This window comes from Ostrea edulis, chromosome 7, assembly GCF_947568905.1.
Source record: "Ostrea edulis chromosome 7, xbOstEdul1.1, whole genome shotgun sequence".
NCBI classification, from domain to species: domain Eukaryota; kingdom Metazoa; phylum Mollusca; class Bivalvia; order Ostreida; family Ostreidae; genus Ostrea; species Ostrea edulis.
In genome coordinates this window covers 18546263-18568561 of record NC_079170.1, presented here as the reverse complement: position 1 = coordinate 18568561, position 22299 = coordinate 18546263, and the positions used below count along the sequence as shown (strand labels likewise).

The 22299-nt window shown below is 35.4% G+C and overlaps 1 protein-coding gene and 1 pseudogene across 1 annotated transcript; one reads left to right on the top strand and one right to left on the bottom strand.

Annotated features, from left to right (window-relative positions):
- The window catches only part of LOC125653877 (uncharacterized), a 28131-nt pseudogene extending 20203 nt beyond the window's left edge, over positions 1-7928 (top strand).
- Positions 7929-14703: 6775 nt separating this feature from the next.
- On the bottom strand, positions 14704-18508 carry LOC125653834 (uncharacterized). The gene is made up of 3 exons (XM_056143578.1): positions 18244-18508; positions 17065-17167; positions 14704-15941 (listed from the first exon to the last, which is right to left on the bottom strand). Exons 1-3 carry the CDS (start codon positions 18319-18321, stop codon positions 15700-15702), a joined length of 423 nt encoding a protein of 140 aa, XP_055999553.1. The 5' UTR covers positions 18322-18508; the 3' UTR covers positions 14704-15699.
- Between the last annotated feature and the right edge of the window lie 3791 nt (positions 18509-22299).

The window sequence follows — 22299 nt, the reverse complement described above, 5'->3', positions numbered from 1 at the left end:
TTATATACGCTAGAGCATCCCTTGACTCACCGTTTGAAAACAAAAACATTTCTGTTGCAATTAGTTTGAGGTTACGCTATATTTTTGGCTAGAATGACTGGACTACTCCATCGATATGGTTTTCAACGAGTTCGTTCTGTGCATTACTCGTCAAAATGTTGGGTGGCCTACTGTGTTCGGTAATGTTTAAACGTTCTAGATCTGATGCCACGGCCCCAGCATCAGAACTTGCGAGTTTCCCGATATTTTGGGTTGACTTTGACGCACAGTCAGGATCATTCTTAGTCTGAGATACAACATTAGTTTCCAGTACTTTGCTCTTTTCATCAACCGTATACAAATCAAGAGCGGCTTGGATTTCTCTACGAATAAGGGCTCTTACAGAATTTGTATTAAATGGTGTGTCGGAATCGCATGCAATGTTCTGCTGAACATACGCATTTCGCCCATTGAAATCTTCAAACTCGACAGCAGATGCAATGGCTTCATCTAAAGATGCAAGAGGACTAAAGTAAACATGTTTCATTAAGTCGGCATCTCTTAAGCCAAATACAAACTGGTCAATAACGTGAGTTTCTATCGAGCTAAAAGAACAAGAATACCTTTTTAATGCAAGTCTCTGCAAGGAATGACCGAAGTCTGAAATAGTTTCTCCTTCTCTAACCCTGTTCTTGAATTGAATTCTGTAAAAATCCTCAAATGCTGATGGACAAAAACGATTCCGTAAAATATCTTTCAATGTTTGAAAATCTAAGGACATGGCTAAAGGAATTTCAGATAGAATGTGTCTTGCCGAGCCACGTAAACACGAGATGCTGACTTGCACACTCTCTCTCACTCCAGCCATTCCACTTAGCAGCATGTTCAAACTGAATGAAAAATTCTAGAATATCGTAACTCCCATCAAACAATAGTGGATTAATTTCTTTTCCAAAATCGAACGAGTCATGAAAAAACCTTCTCTCTCGAAAACGACTCCCATTCTGTTCTAACTTAACTTTGATTTGGCTTTCTAACAAAGCACATTTCGCCGTTAAGAGATCTATCCTATGGTCTAAATCTGATAAAGGTTTGAAACCCCTTTGCATAACTGCATGGTGAGCAAAAATAGTTCACCGTTGAATATATATCAAAAAAATATAAAGGAAAATGTAAAGAGGAAAAAAACTTTGACTAAAAATATAACAAAAGAATTCAGCCAAGTCCAAATCGCTAAACAGAACTCACTGCGTGAAGCACGTGTCTATAACAGTCACTGCCCAACAACAATGGAAATTCTATCCTGAGTTGTTGCGGTCGAACAAATAAGGTAGCAGTTCGTATCGCTGAATAGGACTCACTGCGTGGAGCACGTGTCTTTAACAACCACTTCCCTCACAACAATGAAAATCCTATCCTGGTCACGGTCCACCAAATATTGTAGTAGGTCTGGCGTTCGTATAGTCTGTACATCGCGTTGTGTTTGTTTTATTTATATTTTGATAGTGGCGACTTCGAAACAACCCTACTACACTATGATTTTAAACTTGGAAATAAATTCAAATAGAAATGAAAATAAGAGAAATAACACTTTACGAATTTATTACCAGTATGAATGTGACAAATACACACTCCTAAAGCCTAGAACTTAGCCTATAAAATCAAGAAATCTCCCAATCCAAAGGTAATAATAATAATTTAGTAAGTAAAAAGGGGCAAAGTAGACGAAAATGTAATTCCAAAATAGGAATAATGGAAGGAGAAGAGTAGCTAGCAAGGCCAGCTCTCTCGCTTCTCCGAATAGTAAGCTGCATGGCTTTATATAGCAAATTAGACAATAGAAACTGTCATTAAAGTTATTGGCTAAAAGATAAAGTGGGCATGGTCAAATACAACAGGTGAATAATTTACATCGGGATCGAAATCCAGAAATAAAACTAAAAGTTAAACCCAAACAACCACAATTAGTACACTTACCTGTGTGAAATATCACATAGATTGCTTGGTCTATCCTGCAGTTTAATTCATATATCCTACACATGTTTATCTTAAGTGCACACAGAGTTAAGTACATGATGTCATTGTACATGACATCATCAACAGTGAAGTTGGCGCATTAATTCAAAGTCATGCAAACTTACCTTATAGCTACTATGTGTTGTTGTTTCATTTAGAATTCACATAGATGATAAGATTTAGTCAATATAATTCAGTCTTTAATTGTTGTTATCATTACAGTCCCATTTTATTAGCCGAGTTGCAACGAAGTTGAACTCGGTTATTGGTTTGGTGATGCGGGCGGGCGGGTGGGCGTCAACAATTGGTTTCCGGATGATAACTCAAAAAGTTTACAATCTAATCAAATGAAACTTTGATATATTGTTGGGTACCAGGTAAGAAAAACACCTGTTGATTTTGGAGAAAATAAGTCAAACGTCAAGGTCACAGTGACCGAATATAGAACGAAAATTTCAGAAAAATTTGGTTTGCAGATGATAACTCCGAAAGTTTAAATTCGAATCAAATGATACTTAAAGATATTGTTATGTACCAGGTAAGGAAGATCCCTATTGATTTTGGAGAAAATAGGTCAAAGGTCAAGGTCACAGTGACCGAAAATAGATTTAAAATTCCAAAAAATTTTGGTTTTCGGAGGATAACTCGAATTTTTTTTATTTGAATCAAATGAAACTTGTATATATTGTTGGATATCAGCAAAGCAAGGCCCCTATTGATTTTGGAGAACAAAGGTCAAAGTCACAGTGACCGAATATATATTGAAAACTTCAGACAAATATGGTTTCTGGACAGTAACTCGAAAAATTTAAAACTGAAATTAGTTCTTCACAATTATAAATATGCCACATCATTCCTGGCTTTACAATGTATCCCATGCAACTCGGCTCATGCACACCTGGGTGCATATACTGATTTTTGTTACTTAATTTGGAACTATTTTGTGCATGCCCAAGGATACATTTTCTCCCTTGTTGGTAGTGAAGTCACAAAATATAGTGCAGTGAATTCAGCATATATTTGAATCAATTAACTAGGCAAGTTATTCAATTATTTTTATTGAATCAATAAATTTTACTTGTATATCATTTTTGTATAAAGATGGCAGTGTTTATTGTATGATTTAAGATAAGTTTTTCTGTCAGGAAAATCAAGTAATTTGATTGACTAATTCCTAGCTGCTGAAACTATATAAGGGAGGAAGAAGCTCATTTTAGTTAGATAGCTGTCTCAAACACATCAGTGTCAGGACAAAATTTGAGAGAAACTTAGGTACAAAAATGAATTTGTTGACAAGAGATCGTAATCATTATAAAGAAACTTTTCAATACTTCTTTCCTATCTAATATTTAGATAAATTATAATTACCTGACACTGACAAGTACAATCCTGACAACTGCAAAATCCTGACGTCTTATTTTCTTACAATTTAGTTCCTGACAATCCAAAGTTATTGAACATTATTATTATAGTAATAATTCCTGACAGCAAGTATCCTTTATGTAGATTCTCTTTGCCAGAGTTATCCCCCTTTTACTCCCCTCTACTATACAATGCTATTCTTATACTTCTGAAACCTTGAGCTATATCCCACCACTCATAAGACCCTGTGAAAGTTTATGATTAAATACGGGTTGTGATTCCCAGGTGACATCGTTTAATGATAGACCAACGCAGTTGTGTGTATCTTTATGTATTGTTGATGTGAAGAAAATAAACATTTGATCTGTAAAGAAGTTGTGATTATACGTGATGACGATTACTAGAAGCCAGCCTGTTACAATATATAGGGAAAAGCTTTAAATATGAGCCAAGGTGACTCAGGTTAGAGATGTGGCCCTTGGGCCTCTTGTTTTAAAAAGAGGTGTTTAGTAGCTAATTCAATTCCATTATTGTTCCATATAGTTTTATACTTCATGTACATGTGTCACAGATATTGGGTTTGAATTCAAAACAAGAGTATTTTTAAAGCAATGCTGCAGAAAACTTGGGTCTATATTCCTTAGATATGACTATATCCATCCAATGAATGATCAGTTGTGTTTCTTTTCGTCTGACGGTTGTAGCCCATTTTTAATGAGGAAATCTCACTCTTATGTGAAAATCAGTGTAAACATTTCAACTTGGATTATTATGAGCAACACATTTATTGACCATCAGAATAAATATGTATCATTATATGACATGTAACATATAAATACATATACATATAACTTTTGGCTGAAGTGTAAACAGCTGACCATATTTATCTGCAAATTTCTTGAAATGTTTGTATCTATATCATTGGCTGTGTATGGTAGTGAAATATGGGATTGAATCTTATAAAATGCATGTGTTCCAGAGATAAACTTCATTTACCTGATCAAGATATAGGGTTCATGGAGAGTGTGACTGGTCGACAGAGGATGCTTACTCCTCCTAGGCACCTGATCCCACCCCTCATATATCCAGGGGTCCGTGTTTGCCCAACTCTCTATTTTGTATTGCTTGTGGGAGTTATGAGATTGATCATTGTTCGTTATATTCGCCTTTCATACAAGTACATCGCGAATCTTCAATGAGCTTACACTACTATCATTATCAAAACAAACAATATTTACATTTAGTTTGTTGTATCTCATAGTTAACCATTGTCAGCAGTCATTATTCTAATATGAGGCCGTACTTTTGAGTTTTCTATTTCTCTCAGAGCAGAAATACATTTGCTCCGTTCATATAAAGCTTATCTATAGAACATGACTAAACAATGTCGGATTCCAATATTTTTAGTTCAAATGAATTAGCTCATTGTGGTAAAATTGCAATATGTATAATATTGATGTTCTTCAATTAAAGGATAATTAATTGTAATACCTGTTATGTAATGCATGTTAAACATATAATTTTAAATTGTAATACTGGATATGTAATACATGTTAAACAGATAATTAATTGTAATACATGTTATGTAATGCATGTTAAACGGATAATTAATTGTAATACTGATTATATAATGCATGTTAAACAGATATTTAATTGTAATACATAAGGTGATCATTAATATTCTGCGATATAAAAATATTAACTTAGATTCACAAATATAGTGTTACATCTTTTCAATGATTGAGATAAGAATACATATTGCTATGTATATTTCACAAAACTATAAGAAGAAATCTCAGGCTTATACAACTTAATTCAGTGAGCTTTGACTGTAGACACCTGTTCTATCAGAAGAACTGTAAGAGTTTGTCCAACCTTTTAAATCGATATTAGTTGTTGCAAAGAATTGAAAAAGTCAGATCAAAGTCAATGATGGGGAATTCGAAATACAAATATTGATTATGAAATGTTTGTAACATTTACAGAGTATAAAACAGAGTATGAGAGATATTTGTTATATATATATATGCATAAAATTTGTCACGTCTTTGAATATTTTTTATAGTATACAGGTATGAATTTTCTCACATTTAAATATAACACTCTAACTAGTATAGACTTATTTTATCCAAATCGTCATAATATAATTGATTAATTTCATATTCTTCAAATTGTAGAATATATAGAGTAGCCATGGACCCCCGCCACAGTGCCCAAGATGTCGTCCGATGTGACCTTTGTGAGACAGCTATAGTACAGATGTACTGTGATTTTTGCCACGTCAATCTATGCATTGCCTGTATAGGAAAACATGTTGCTGATGACTATAAAAAACACATAGTGGTCCCATTCCAAAATAGAAAATCAACCTTGATTTTTCCAAAGTGTAGTACACATCAAACTGAAAAATGTCAATTTCTTTGCAAGGAATGTGACATGTCTGTCTGTTCCTTGTGTACTACTATATCTACAGATAAACACAAGGGTCATACATTTTCAATTTTTTCTGAAATCTACAACAAAAGAAAAGCAGACATTACAAAAGATTCAGAGGAGATAGAAAACATTATTTCTCCAATATATGAGGAAATGGCCACTGATTTAGAAACTCAAATAACCAACTTGGATGGAGAATACGTGAAATTCACAACAGTAGTTACAAAACATGGAGAGGAATGGCACAAAGAAATTGACAATGTCATCAACAAAATGCAAAACGAAATAGAAGAGATGAAAATCAAACACCTGGAAATTCTGAAGAAACATTTGGATGAAATTAAGCAGATACAGTCCCTTATTGAGCAATCACTGATTACTCTGAAGGAAATAGAGGAATCCAATGAAGTGTCTGTGACCATGGAATACAGATCCCAAAACAAAGAATTCAGAAAACTTCCTCCCAAACTCCGAGTCTCACTGCCTACATTTAGTCCCAACACGATAGACAATGAACAGCTTTACAAGTCACTGGGATCTTTGATACCATTATCATATACCACAGATGAAAATGGCTACACACTGAAAAAAGTTCCTATGGATGAACCAGAGCTTGTCGCTACAATAAATACTGGGTATGAATACCCCCGCAGTGTTAACTGTCTGAGTGAAGAAGAATTCTGGACAAGTGCAGAAGTCAGTGATATGAAATGCTTTAATGTTCAAGGTACAGTTATCAATACAATCAAAACAAAATCAGGGAACTGGCCAAATGATATAGCAGTGGCAAGTGATGGTGATCTAGTGTACTCTGATTGGGCAACAAATACTGTGAATAAAGTGAAGAGTGGACAGACAAGGGAGGTGATCAGACTACAGGGCTGGATACCTGTCAATCTCTGTGTCACCTCCTCTGGTGATCTCCTGGTTACCATGTACAGTGATGATGAAACACAATCCAAAGTTGTCCGTTACTCAGGTTCCACAGAGAAACAAACAATCCAGTATGATGATGAGGATAAGCCTCTATATTCAGGAAATGATAAAATTAAATACATCAGTGAGAACAGAAACCTGGATATCTGTGTGGCTGACACAGAAGCTGGTGCAGTAGTGGTGGTCAACCAGGCTGGAAAACTCCGATTTAAATATGCTGGTCATTCTTCTTCTACCAAAAACAAAGCATTTGAACCCTGCGGAATCACAACAGACAGTCAGAGTCAGATCCTGACAGCAGACGGTGATAACCACTGTATCCACATCCTGGACCAGAATGGACAGTTCCTCCGCTATATAGATAACTGTGGTCTGAAGTATCCATTCGGTTTATGTGTGGACAAAAGTGACAACTTGTTTGTTACTGAGTTTTATAGTGGAAATGTGAAGAAAATCAAATATCTACAATAAATACTATTGTTTATAGCCATGTTAGATACTTCAGCGTATTGAGGTAAATAGATAACAGTTATTTTATCTGCAAGAATGCATGGAAAATGAAACAAAGATTGCGAAATCTCAATACATTCAGACTATCAGCTCCAAACTTAATTTTCTGTTCCATCTCTAGAAATTATGTCAGTGACACTAATTAATTCTGTAATGGCTGTCCAATTTATATAAAAGCACAACAAATCAGAAACTTCATCGATAACAAATCTTATTTTGGTATACTTATTATACTTGTTACCCCCCCCCCCCACACACACACACACACCACTGAAGTCAGATGTATATCATCCTGTCCATCCTTTGGTAGACATTTTAATTTTTTTTCTTTCGTCCATTAATCTTGTTTAATGGTATTCTATTTTTCTCCAGATTTTTAGGCAATGTATCATTCCATGTAAACCTATTCATATCGATTTAGAATTTTTATGAAATGTTTTTTCTGTGTATTCTGTCAGTACTATCGTGTATAATGTAACACAGAAAGATAAGATGTTTGTATGTGATACTGACGATTCTAAGGACATTGACGTGTACTGACTTCATGAGAAACTTACCATGTGTTTCAATTATATTAGATCATGTATTTGAAGATCAAGATGAATGAAAGTGTATATTGCAGGGGAGATCACCTGAAATATTATAAAAGAGGTTATCACAATTTACATGAAATAAATCTTGTTCTCTCATTCCTTAGTTTTGTTCAGAAAATCAAAATGTTTTAAAGGGGCATGGACACGATTTGAACTGAATATTTTCAAATTTTATTTTTCCATTCTTAATGTTTACAATGCTTAACTAAGGTATTTCTAATGGTCAGCAAAAATTTGAATATCAGTAATCAAGCTAAATGGGAGATGCAGAGCTCACAATTCTTTGTTATGTAAACAAGGCTCATGTCCTATTTTTTGTTTACATATAAGTTAGATTTACCAGTAAAAGTTCGTTTAAAGCAGATTTTTCAATTTACAAGTTAATTCTGAACATAATTTAATAGTTTGTAGTGTTTAGCACATCTCATTTTGTTTTAAACATGCTATTTTCTATCAAGCAATCTATATGTAAACAAAAACATGGAACGTCCTTGTTTACATATCAAAGAATTGCGAGTGCTGTATCTCAGTTGTAATATTCAAATTTTGGTTGACCATTAGCAATACGTTAGTTACCAGTAAGCACTGTAAACAATAATAATGGACAAATAAAATTTTAAGCTCAACCGTGTCTATCCCACTTTAAGTGATTGAAGCAAAATTTAATGACTTTTTGGTTTGACTAATTTTCTTTATTACATAGATTAATTTTGATGGCATGTAAATCACTTCTATTGATTTTAGGGTCAAAAGGTCAAGTAGAGTGGACATATGAGAAATTATTTGAGCAGTTTGAAAGGTTACAACATTTGCATTTCATTTTCTATTGAAATACATGTACATAACATCTTCAATCTTCTATCAATATTGGGCACATGGGACAATAATCCTCTCTAATGATTTTGGGTCATAAGGTCAAGGGAACTGGAAACATGTTAATGTATGTAGGAAAACAGTTTCCAACTCTGAGAGTCACCATATTTAATTAAAACGCTTGTCAGAAGATGTGGATTATTGCTATCAAATTTGGGGTCAATAGGTCAAGCAAAATGGACTTGAAATTAAAAGTTTCCACGCCAAAACTGATTGCCCTTTTTAGCTCACCTGGGCTGAAAGCTCAACTGAGCCTTTCTGATTGTCCGTAGTCAACTTTTCATGCTTTCAACTTCTTGTCCAGAACCACTCGGCCAATTTCAACCACATTTGGTACAAATCATCTTTAGCTGAAGGGGATTCAAGTTTTTTCAAAAGAAGAACCATGCCCCCTTCAAAGGGGAGATAAAAAATTGGCAAAAATAGGGAGGGGTCATTTAAAAATCTTCCAAGAACCACTGAGCCAGAAAAGCTGATATTTACATGAAAGTTTCTTGACATAGTGAAAATTAAAGTTTGTTAAAATCACGACTCCAGGGGTAGGATGGTGCCATGTACAATAGGAGATCATTTTTTTAACATGCGAATATATAGGGAAAATCTTTAAAGGTCTTTTTCTCAAGAACCACTGGACCATAGGAGTGAAGATTTAACCGAAAGCTTCCTGGTATAAAGTAAGTTCAAGTTCGTTCAGATCATGGCCCCTGGGGGTAGGGTTGGTCTACAATAGGGGATCAAAGTTTTACATGCTGATATATAGGAAAATCTTCTCAAGAACTAATTGGGCCAATTCCAATTAAACTTGGTACAAATCATCCTTAGGTGAAGGGGATTCAAGTTTGTTTAAATGAAGGGTCGATCCCTCTTCAAGGGGGAAATAATCACAGAAATAGGTTGGGTCTACCATTTAAAAATCTTCTCAAGAACCACTATAGGCCAGACATTCACATAGTACAGATTCAGGTTTGTTAAAATTATGACCCCTAGGGGTAGGGTGAGGCCACAATAGGGGATCAAAGTTTTACATGGAAATATATAGGGAAAATCTGTAAAAGTCTTCTTCTCAAGAACCACTGGGCCATAAGAGTGGAGATTTACCTGAAAGCTTACTAGTATAAAGTATTTTCAAGTTTGTTTAGATCATGGCCTCCAGGTAGGATGGGGCCACAATAGGGGATCAAAGTTTTTCATACAAATACATAAGGGGAATCTAAAAATCTCTTCAAGAACCACAAAGCCAAAAAGGTTTACATTTGCATGAAAGCTTCCTGACATAGTGCAGATTCAAAGTTTGTTAAAACCATGGTCTCCGGGGCTAGGTTGGGGCCACAATATGGGATTGAAGTTTTACATACAAATATATCGGGGAAAATCTTTAAAAATCTTCTGAAGAACCACTGGTCCACAAAAGTTTACATTTACAAGAAATCTTTCTGACATAGTCGATAGTGCTAATTCAAGTTTGTAACAAGAGGCCCAAGGGCCACATTGCTCACCTGAGTTACCTTGGCCCATATCTAAAGACTTTCCATATATATTTGCATGTAAAACATTAGGCTGTATTGTGGCCCCAACCTACCCCTGGAGGCCATGATTTTTACACACGTGAATCTGGACTATGTCAGGAAGCTTTCATGTAAATCTCAGCTCATTGGTTCTTGAGAAGATGATTTTTAAAGACTCCCTATTTAATCTCATGGAAAACTTTGATCCCCTATTGTGGCCCTAAAATACCCCCTGGGGCCATGATTTGTACAAACTTGAATCTACACTATGTCAGAAAGCTTTCATGTAAACTCAGCTCTTCTGGCTCATTGACTCATGAGAAGAAGATTTTTAAAGATTTTCCATATATATTTCTATGTAAAACTTTGATCCCCCATTATGGCCCCAATCTACCCCCGGGGGCATGATTTGAACAAACTGGAATCTGCACTATGTCAGGAAGCTTTCATATAAATTTCAGCTCTTCTGGCTCATTGGTTCTTGACAAGATTTTTAAAGATTTCCCCTATATATTTCTATGTAAAACTTTAATCCTCTATTGTGGCCCAAATCTACCCCCGGTTACATGATTTGAACAAACTTAAATCTGCACTATGTCAGATAGCTTTCATATATATTTCAGCTCTTCTGGCTAATTGGTTCTTGAGAAAAAGATTTTTAAAGATGTCTCTATATATTTCTATGTAAAACATTGATCCCCTACTGTGGGCCCAATTTACCCCCAGGGGCCATGATTTGAACAAACTTGAATCTACACTATGTCAGTAAGCTTTCATATAAATTTCAGCTCTTCTGGCTCATTGGTTCTTGAGAAGAAGATTTTTAGGTCACCTGAGTAAACTCGGGTGACCCCAGGGCGGGGCCAAACTTGTTATATAGTGTTTATGTGTAAAACACTTAAATTACATCTTCTTTAATGCTATTGATACCAAATAGAAAGTAAATAGATATTTAGAAAGAACAGGTAGTCCGTTACCAAAATTGTGAATTTGATGATCCCAGGGGTAGGGGTTTTGGTATCAGGGTGGCGCCAAAATGGTCAGTTATTAAATGTGTTAACAATAGACATTTTTAACTTCTTGATAACTATCATTCCAATTCTTTTCAGATTTGGTATGAAACATATTTGGAACAAAGGGAACATAAATTGTAAATTTCAGGATTCCTGCACCCATGGGGCCTTAGGGGCAGAGCAAAAACTGCCCAAAAATGACCAATTTTCAAAAATCTTTTTCTCAAGAACCACACATATGTAAGAAAAACTAAATGCATAGTGATGTAGAGCAGGAAGGCTTCTACCAAGTTTTAAATTTCATGATCCCCGGGGTAGGGGTTCTGACCCCAGGGCGGGGCCAAACTTGTTATATAGTGTCAATGTGTAAAACACTTAAATAACATTTTCTTTAGTGTTTTTGATACTAAATTGAAACTAAATGGATAGAGTAGGTAGTCTTTTACCAAAATTGTAAATTTGATTTTCCCCAGAGTAAGGGTTTTGACCCCAAGGTGGGGCCAAACTTAGTATATAGTATTTATGTGCAAGTTTGCTGATACTGTATAAAATCTAAATGCATCATTAGGAATAGCAGAAAAGGATTTACAAACAAGAGGCCCATGGGCCACGTCGCTCACCTGAGTCACCTTGGCCCATATCTGAAGACTTTCCGTATATATTTGCATGTAAAACCTTAGTCCCTATTATGGCCCAAACTACCCTTTGCAAACTTGAATCTACACTATGTCAGAAAGCTTTCATGTAAATGTCAACTTCTTTGGCCCAATGGTTCTTGAGAAGATTTTTAAACCTTTTTCCTATATTTGTATGTAAAACTTTGAACCCCCCCCCCCCACTTGTGGCCCCATCCTACCCCCCGGGGGCCATAATTTGAACAAACTTGAATCTGCACTATGTCAGAAAGTTTTCTTGTAAATATCAGCTTTTCTGACTCAGTGGTTATTGAGAAAAAGATTTTAACTATATATTTGTATGTAAAACTTTGATCCCCCTTGTGGCCCCATCCTACCCCCGGGGGCCATGATTTGAACAAACTTGAATCTGCACTATGTCAGAAAGTGTTCTTGTAAATATCAGTTTTTCTGACTCAGTGGTTATTGAGAAGAAGATTTTTCCTATATATTTGTATGTAAAACTTTGATCCCCTATTGTGGCCCCATCCAACCCCCGGGGCCCATGATTTGAACAAACTTGAATCTGCATTATGTCAGAAAGTTTTCATGTAAATCTCAGCTTTTCTGGCTCAGTGGTTCTTGAGAAGAAGGTTTTTAAAGTTTTTCCGTATATATTTGTATGTAAAACTTTGATCCCCCCTTGTGGCCCCATCCTACCCCCGGGGGCCATGATTTCAACAAACTTGAATCTGCACTATGTCAGAAAGTTTTCATGTAAAAATCAGCTTTTCTGACTCTTTGGTTCTTGAGAAGAAGATTTTTAAATGACCCCACCCTATTTTTGCATGTTTGTGATTATCTCCCCTTTGAAAGGGACATGGCCCTTCATTTGAACAAACTTGAAAGCCCTTCACCCAAGGATGCTTTTGGCCAAATTTGGTTGAAATTGGCCCAGTGGTTCTGGAGAAGAAGTCAAAAATGTGAAAAGTTTACAGACAGACGGACAGACAGACAGACAGATGCCGGACAAAATGTGATCAGAATAGCTCACTTGAACCTTCGGTTCAGGTGAGCTAAAATGGTGAATTTCACAACCCAGGATTATGACTTTAGGATGAGTCCAAATTTGTTATATATTTTGATGTTTTAATTTAATACACCTATTATTTAAAGCCTTTCATCAGTGTATGCACTTTTGAGGGCAGTGAAGTTTGAAGAACACATCTTGTTTTATACTGTTGCTGGACATTAGAATTTAGCTTAGATATTCAGAACAGGAAATTTTTTCTAGATTTCATAGCCCATGGAAGTAGTGATACTTTTTCATTAGTATTCAGGTGACCAATAAGGCCTGTGGGCCTCTTGTTAAATGACCCCACCCTATTTTTGCAATTATCTCCCCTTTGAAGGGGGAATGGCCCTTTATTTGAACAAACCTGAAAGCCCTGGGTTATAATTGGCCCAGTGGTTCTTGAGAAGATGAAAATGTGAAAAGTTTACGACGCCACTGCCACCGACAGACAACGGACAAATTTTGATCAAAAAAGCTCACTTGAGACTTCGGCTCAGGTGAGCTAAAAAGCATGTCCCCAGGGATAGGTTGGTCCACAATAGGGATCGAAGTTTACCATGTGAATATATATCTATATGGAAAATCCTAACCCTGCCCCTAAACAGTTTCAGTATATAGTTCTACCCTACCACCAGAACCCATGGAGATCTAAAAAAAAAAAAAAAAATCTACATTCTATTCAGAACCCCTGACCATCTAAAATCTACATTCTATGATATGCTTTGTCACTGCTTGTATCCTTTCTACTAAACATCTAATCAATTGTTATTCAAGTATTTTTACGCAATTCATGTATTTAATCTTTTGACAGAATTCATGTAAACATTTCTATGTGAACATTTTCATCTCACCTCAGACCCTAGCTGCAGATCTGTAGCTCTCTGGGAAAATTTTAATTGGGACAGACCAAGGTCAAACTCCCCGTCGAGGCCTCATTACGTCACCTACGAATAGACCTCTCCTATGTGACGCAGTACAATATACAGATTTGTATATTGTGAGTCCGCGATTATCACGCAGGCAAATAACACTAAAGAAGTAGTTCGTAGTTAAAAGTTTGAAGATATTGACATTAAGAGCATTAATATAAAAGTATGGATTTTATTTTAAACATAAAATGATCAAAAGATCATTAAAAAGTAGGAAGACTTTATTCAAATTATTGTGTAAAGTAATGAACTTGATGTTTGCGTTCTTGTTTTGAAAGTTGTCTACGTTTGACGTTATGTTTTTTCGTCATTCTACACTAACATCACACAGTATACGCGGCTTAAGAAATCGCTATCCCATAATGCCTAAATGGAAGAGTTTGGTTTGTATGCAAACGAACTCTGGTGGAAGTTTGAGACCAGGGTCTGTATAGTTCTACTTGTACCCCAATATTTTCTCAGACAGCTCCAGATCTGTAGCTACTCAGACTCTATCTACTCTCAGAGTCCACCATCTATAATACAAACTTTAATTTATGCTATACAGTTTTGTCATTTCTGAACCCATCCTATTTCCACTAATTCCTTATTATCTCCCTTTAGGAAGACTCATAACCACTTTTGTGAATAATTTGATTCCTTTGAAGTTTGGAGAGTTTGTAAAATGTTTTTAGCTAAATTGATTTGTGCCCAACAACCAATGCATATGTACTTTAATCAGAAAGCTCTCTTGCACTTTGCCTCAGGTGGGGTTAAAATATTGAATTACAAAGAAATTGGACTAAATACAGGGCCACATTAACAATACCCAAGCAAACATAGGAGTGTGTATCTAAAACTTCCATTAATGAGACGTTAAAACCAGGTCACAGCTACCAACAAATAAATCTCTAAAAATATCTCCTTTCATTTTAATCGTACTTTCTTCATTTCATTTACAATCATAGATTAATGTAAAAACAAGATACATTTGTGAAGCACTGATGCCCCCATATGGAAGCAAACTATTTATGGTACCCAAAGAAAGGTCTTGTTACAAGGAAAAAACATACGAAATATGAAAACTCCTATCCTTAATCATTTAAAAGTTATGAACTAGATTCGAGTTTGTCAAAAGTAGATCAAATTCCCTGGTCAAGGTAAAGAAGACAACAGATTTGGTACCAAAAGGTCATGTCAAAAGGAATACACATGTGAAATATGAAAGCCCTATCACTAACCACTCGAAAGTTATGGCCAAGGTGAAAGTTTTTCAAAAGTAAGTCAAACTCCAAAGGTGAAGTCAGTAGGTCAAAAATTTTATTACCAAACCAAAGGTCTTGTCTCAAGCAATATACATATGAAATATACAAATCTCGGATTACGGGGACATAAAAATGGAGATTATCCACACATCTTCATTTACACATTGACAGCTGCTCTGTAAATTCAAACAATATATACAGAACCCATTTATTTCTTAAAGAAAATACTGGTGTTTTACAAATATGAAGTGTAAATGAAAGCCTTTAAGAATGTGAGATGACTTCAATCTTTCTCAATGTGTCTATAAAGCAGTGTTATACACCCTCTTGGATCCACCTCTGAAGTTGTAATTCAAACACATCACTAAATCTCCTCTGCCTCTTTAGATCCTCCTCAAGTTGTACAAACTGTTCTGAGATCTGAGGCTGATTGAGAGTCTTGTCCAGGCTGCATCGTCCATATCTCCACACACTGACCTCGGGGTCACACACCGAGTCCCACAAGGAATTCTGGGACATCACACTCACTTCCTCCCTTTGTTCGGACATGCTCAGTGGAGGCAGATTTGTGATACTAGTATTTGCGATGGCTGTCTGATCTATGTCTGTTCCATCTACCAAACTTTCTGGGTACTTTTCATACTTCCTGGATTGGAGCTTTTCTTCCTCAATACTTGTTGACAGTAGAGCAATTGTCTGATTGGTTTCATGCACTGTTCTGGGAAGCGTGTCCACGGTGTTCGGCCTTCTTTGTGGTGGGCCTTGGATGCCTTTGTTTTAATATTCCCAAGACTTTTTCTCTGGGTCCACTCCTTGGCGGCTGCTCTGTAAAATGTCTTCTCCAAAGAAACAGTCTCTGTAAAATTAACCAATACACATATATAGCTAACATAGTTCAATATTCAAGTAAATGAGGTTATCAGATTTCATTTTAAAATATCACAAGACAAGAAATATATGCAGAGACATCATTCAATACAATTTAAATTAGATCCTATGACTATGATTCTCTACTAAATGTAATACAAAATGGGGGCGTGAAAATAATGCAATGTAAGATTTGAGCGACGCTGGGTGGAATTACGCCATATTATGTAAATGAGTGGTCATCGGAATGAAGGCTCAGTCCGTAGTTATTCAAGGGAGAGCACAAATTATTAAAAACTCGCGGTCAGCAAAACTTTGTCTAATATAGCCTTGGCTAATGATAATGACAATCTATCCAGTGATAGTGAGAAACTGAGCGTAGCCACGATTAAGTGTGTCAGGCACCCATGCTTTGAATCTGTTTACGTTCAATCAACAGGCGGAAAGCGTTTCTTCAGCCCCAAATTCAAGTCTGATTAACAATTCTGTTTTATCAAAACTGTTCTTTTAATATATAAATGTCTTCAACCTAGTATTTTGCAGTGAATCAGAGAAAACTGCAATTGGTGTTAATTTCTGCTAGCGGCCGACATGTGTGTAAATTACTCCAAGGATCTGCAGCTGTTCACAAATGTTTATTTCTATTTTGACAGTGTTAATACATTTCATGGAAATTAACAGTTTGTAATTGAATTATAAGCACTAAATACATAAATTATTTTGTTCATTGAGAAATGAATATAAAAACCTAATCGCCTTTGGCTTTCACAAAGTTTGCAATTAGTTTTTTAGTCATTTCTCCATGAACAAAATAATTCATATATTCAATCCTATAGTGTACACAACTACTTTTATGATGTACAATTTATGTACAATGGTGTACAGTTTATGTTCAATGATGTACAGTTTATGTAATGTGTATACACAACTACTTTTATGATGTACTGTTTATGTATTGTGTATACACAACTACTTTTATAATGTACAGTTTATGTATTGTGTATACACAACTACTTTTATGATGTACATTTTACGACAATGATGTACAGTTTATGACAATGATGTACAGTTTATGTACAATGATGTACAGTTTATGTACAACTTGTGCTGACCTTCTCTGTCCTGGTCATTCTCTAGATAACGCCAATCAGTAGGAGGGTTGAAGTTAGAGAGGACGTCCTGATCACACACAACCATCAACTCCTCCACTCCAGTCTGAAAAATAATGCTGCTGGTTTTAATTCTGTTTGGTCATGACACAGATTAATGACATATTCTTCTAATTCTTTTTTGTGTATCTTAAGTGTATCGATCAGCCATTTATTTTCATGTAAGTGACCAAAAGACATTACCATTATTTTGATATATGTATTAGTTTATTTCTAACATTAAAGGACACATCGCATGTTTCTAAACTTTTTAATTTTTTCAGCAAAATTAATTCATTTCATGCCGAAAACTATTTTACATGTTTTAAATGAAACAGTTTGCGTAGTTTTCGAGTTTGAAAGCGATAAAATACAAATCTTGCAATATGCATATTTCCCTAGATATTTTACGCGCCATTATCTGTGACGTCATATGCGACCTCGAGCAAGAAGATTTGAAAACAGTTGTTAGCCATTTCATAAACAGATTAGATTGACCAAAAAAAACACAATTATCACATTAACGGCTTGTAAATAACACTGCACTAGGGGGTTTTGTGCCGTTTAAGGGTGTACTTGCTGTCAGTAGAGAGGATTTGGACTGTGGTTTTTTTCTTCAATTTTCGAAGGATTTTTAAGGTATGAGGAACAAGACGTGAATATTTTTTGTCGGCACAACAACTTTGCCATAAAAAACCCAGTAGAATTTGTCCCTGTACTTTTTCAAACAAGCACTTGGACAAAGACGTAAATAAACTGCGAGAAAATGGTTCTATCGAAGCTACGCACTGTTACATATAGGCATACGGCATATGCTTTCCGTTCTGCTCTCAACTTCAATACACATTCGCACCAACTGACCTTCATCTTGTAACAACATATAGGCAGAACTTGTGCTCGCAGTTTTTACCAACTGGTAGTTTTAAAAAAGAAATTTAAAGATAAAAGATAATTGAACTTTCAATTATAAATAATAAAATATGACATTTTCCAACGTTGAATTGAATTATAATGCTAACATTTGTTTAAGGAACGCGTATGTAACAACAACAGCACGCCGGGCTCCCACTTCCTAAGTAACAATGTGTAGATTAAAAAATAATGATTAATAAAATTGCTTTTATGTAGACAAGGATACAAAACCTCAGAATTAGGGACGGTGAAGTCGACTCCAGTGACCTTGAACTCGACACAGGTCATGATGACGTCAGTCCAGGGCATGTTGATGTATGTTGGGTTACACTGACTGACCCGGTACAAAGGTCACACGTGTCTTCAAATTCCCGACGTGTTTGACTCAGAAGTATCCTTATCCTGAAACGTAAAAATACGACATTTTAATACTACAGTAATCATGTCAATTACATACATATTACAGTATTTTCATCATGTCTGCATATTGGTGAAACATAGGATGTTGAGACATTCAGAACCACATACGTTTTATGAATGGTTATACAAGCTCGAATCACATAAATATTACCGTTAATACTAAGAAATGGATCTTTGAAATACTATAATCTGGTCACTCGTATCAAAATATGCACATCTGAACATGAAAGGAAAAGATAACAAATAGTGATCTATCTGTAGTCATAACTCCTACAAGCAATACAAAATAGAGAGGGGTCGGATCAGGTGCCTTTTAAATGGTTAAATAGTTACCTATAATAACAAACAAATTTAGCGAATATTACATCACATATATACACGTATTTTCTTCCTCTTCTTGAAAATAAACACTAACATACATCTATAGATGTATCATCCATACAAATTAGAGTCGTGTAGGGCTAAACATTTCTTAGAAATGGATTGTTGTTGTTCATCGATGCTGTTGATGACAATGACATCAACAAAAGCACTCCAGAAACATTTTATCTCGGCTAGCTAAATATTATTACACATGAAAGGCGAATATAACGAACAGTGATCAATCTCATAACTCCTATAAGCAATACAAAATAGATAATCGGGCAAACACGGACCCCTGGACACACCAGATGTGGAATCAGGTGCCTAGGAGGAGTAAGCATCCCCTGTCGACCGGTCACACCATAAAACACAATGTGGTTGTAAATTCTGCTTTTCTAAATCTCAAATCATTTCATAAAGTAGTGACTGAATTGATATCAAAGAGGACATATATTTTGCTGATTACATGAACAACACACTTACTTAGATGTAAAGTCCACACAATGAGACGTCAGAAATCAATCAATGATTCTCTGGACAAAGTCTCATACATCACGACACACTGTCGACCAATCATCTTCTTCCTCTCTACACGCACTGTATATAAAATTCGGCAGCTGAAGGCGACCCAGACGTTCAGAGATCACTGCCATATGTTTGTCTGTGTTCCAATATGGTGGTGGTAAGTCTGATAGATATATAAAGAGACATATTAGAACTAGTGCTATAAAAAGACAGATTAGAACTAGAGCTATTTCAGTATGGTGAAGGTAAGTCTAATAGATATAGAGAAACAGATTAGAACTAGAGCTATTTCAGTATGGTGAAGGTAAGTCTAATAGATATAGAGAGACAGATTAGAACTAGAGCTATTTCAGTATGATGGAGGTAAGTCTGATAGATATAGAGAGACAGATTAGAACTAGAGCTATTTCAGTATGATGGAGGTAAGTCTGATAGATATAGAGAGACAGATTAGAACTAGAGTTATTTCAGTATGGTGAAGGTAAATCTGAGATATAGAAAGACAGATTAGAACTAGAGCTATTTCAGTATGATGAAGGTACATTTTGTAAGTCTGATAGATATAGAGAGACAGATTAGAACTAGAGCTTTTTCCGTATGGTGAAGGTAAGTCTGATAAATATGCCAAGATATTTGTACTTATCTATGATATCTAATATCTAAAATAGTATTGTTTAAATAAAATCCAGATATATTCATTATCTTCTTTGTGAAACAAACCATAACTTTTTTTTAATAAGTTTACATGCAACGTCCATTTCATGTAATATTTTGCTAGAATGTCTGTGCAATCTTGGAAGCCTTCGGTCAATTCTGATAATAAAACAAGATGATCAGCAAAAAGAGATGCTTACAAGCTTTCTCACCTAAAGATACAGGATCAGTAATTACCTTATCGAAGTGTTTGAAATTCATCAGCAAAATTGATAAATAAAGCGGTACTTAAAATGTGTCCTTGTAAAACTCCTGAAGAGGTATTTTAAAACGTACTATATACATCTCACTGTCTTATAGCGCATTTTGTGGTAGAATACAATTCATATGTTATCTGATATTGAAAAAATAACACCGATTGAAAAATAATATCTATAATAGAAGTGGTGGTCTGCAGACAGTATCAAGAGCAGTTGACCGGTTGCGGTAGCTCAGTGGTATAGAACGTTCTCTCTGTAATCGAGAGATCGTGATTTTGAGCCCCGTTCGTTCCACCTAAGACTGTGACGTTAACAGAGGTAGTAATTACTCCTTTGCCAAATTCTCGACATTTAGAAGCCAGAATCACGCGTCTTTCGAATATATAAAACGGAGGCTCTGTGTCGTGGAAGGCACGTTAAAGAACCCTCATCGCTACGTCCCTGAGCTCTAAGCATATGTCTAATACGCAACTTTCGAGATATCAGCTCTTCTTCGATGGATGTACGTTCAGTATTCTGTTGAACATTTGGGTGGGTACAAGATGTATACATATAGCATAGACTAGCTATATAAATAAGGATAAATGTTATAAAAGCGTAAATTTTATTTATATCAGCCGTTGGTATACATTAAACTGACCATATCAAGAATAATATTTGATTGAATTAGGCCATTAAATTAAATATGGAATTATTTTTGATTTCCTCTTCTGCACTAGTGATACTAAATCAAAGAAAGATGGTGATTATCGATTTTTGTTTGAGCCTTTCTATTATCAAATACTCATAAATTTACTAAAATTGAGTGTCACAGTAGTTTTGGTGGTTGCATGATGTCTATTAATCATCCTTTAGGCAATATATGAAGGCAGCGATAAGCATTTGTACCCACCGCGTGTGGACGAAAGTATGTTTTGCGTCTCACTGTGTGTAAGAGTTCCACAAAGGGAAAGAATCTTTGGGAACTCGGAAATTGCGTATTGTCGCAGTACTTCACCTGCAGCTGGTATCGTCTCAGTAACAGTGAAAAACTCTCGAAAGGACGCTAAACAAACAACTAAACTAAAGCTTTTGTTAAATCAACAACACATAGAAAAAGTCCCGTCTTTTCATTAAAAAGATATTTATTACTTAACGTTTTAACGCTTTAAATGAAAATGTTATCAGATGAAAGGTGAAGATAACGAACAGTGATCAATCTCATAACTCCTACAAGTAATACATAATAGATAGTTGGGCAACCACGGACCCCAAACAGAATATGTACATGTTGTAACCTTCATGATATTGAGGACGATTTTCATTTTATATCTTAAAATGTCCACTGTATAAGGCCTAAGGATCTGAGGGGGAAATGCTTTTTATGCTAGACTGAATGTTTTTTTTTTATCTTATTCAAATATTAAGTACTAATAATTTAATGTCAACGAACTTTTGAAAGTAGAGAAGTTTTCTCTCTCTCTCTCTCTCTCTCTCTGAATTGTCTAAATCATTATTGTACTCGTTACTCTGCTTAGTCTGTTGGCTTAAAGAAACAAATGATGAACTACGACAGCTTGCAATTGTTATGACTCTTTAGTTATTGAGAGAAATCGTGTTGTCATGTCTATATACCATTTGCTATGTTTACAAGAGAATAACTTGACAATATCTGACCCCGCTGGCTAGGTAATCAAAGCTTCGTACTAACCAAGAACACCTCAATGATGCACACATCAAAACTTCACGCAAATTAAGTCCCTTTTCCGCCATTTTGCGGTAAAAGAGCCTTATTTCTCTACGCTGGCCTTTGTCATTTTCTGATCTGTAACTTTGACCTTTGTCATTTTCTGATCTGTAACTTTGACCTTTGTCATTTTCTGATCTGAATCAGATTCTTTATTTCTGTGAACCCCAGGCTCATTGGATAGCATATACATAAATACAATTATACAAACAAACAAAAATGGCATTATGGAGAGTGAGTAGACAACAATGTTACAACGATGTACAATTTAGATTAAACAAATAAAATCACACCATATGAGAGTTTCGTAGCTTAGTAGCATACTGTAAAAAAAATTCC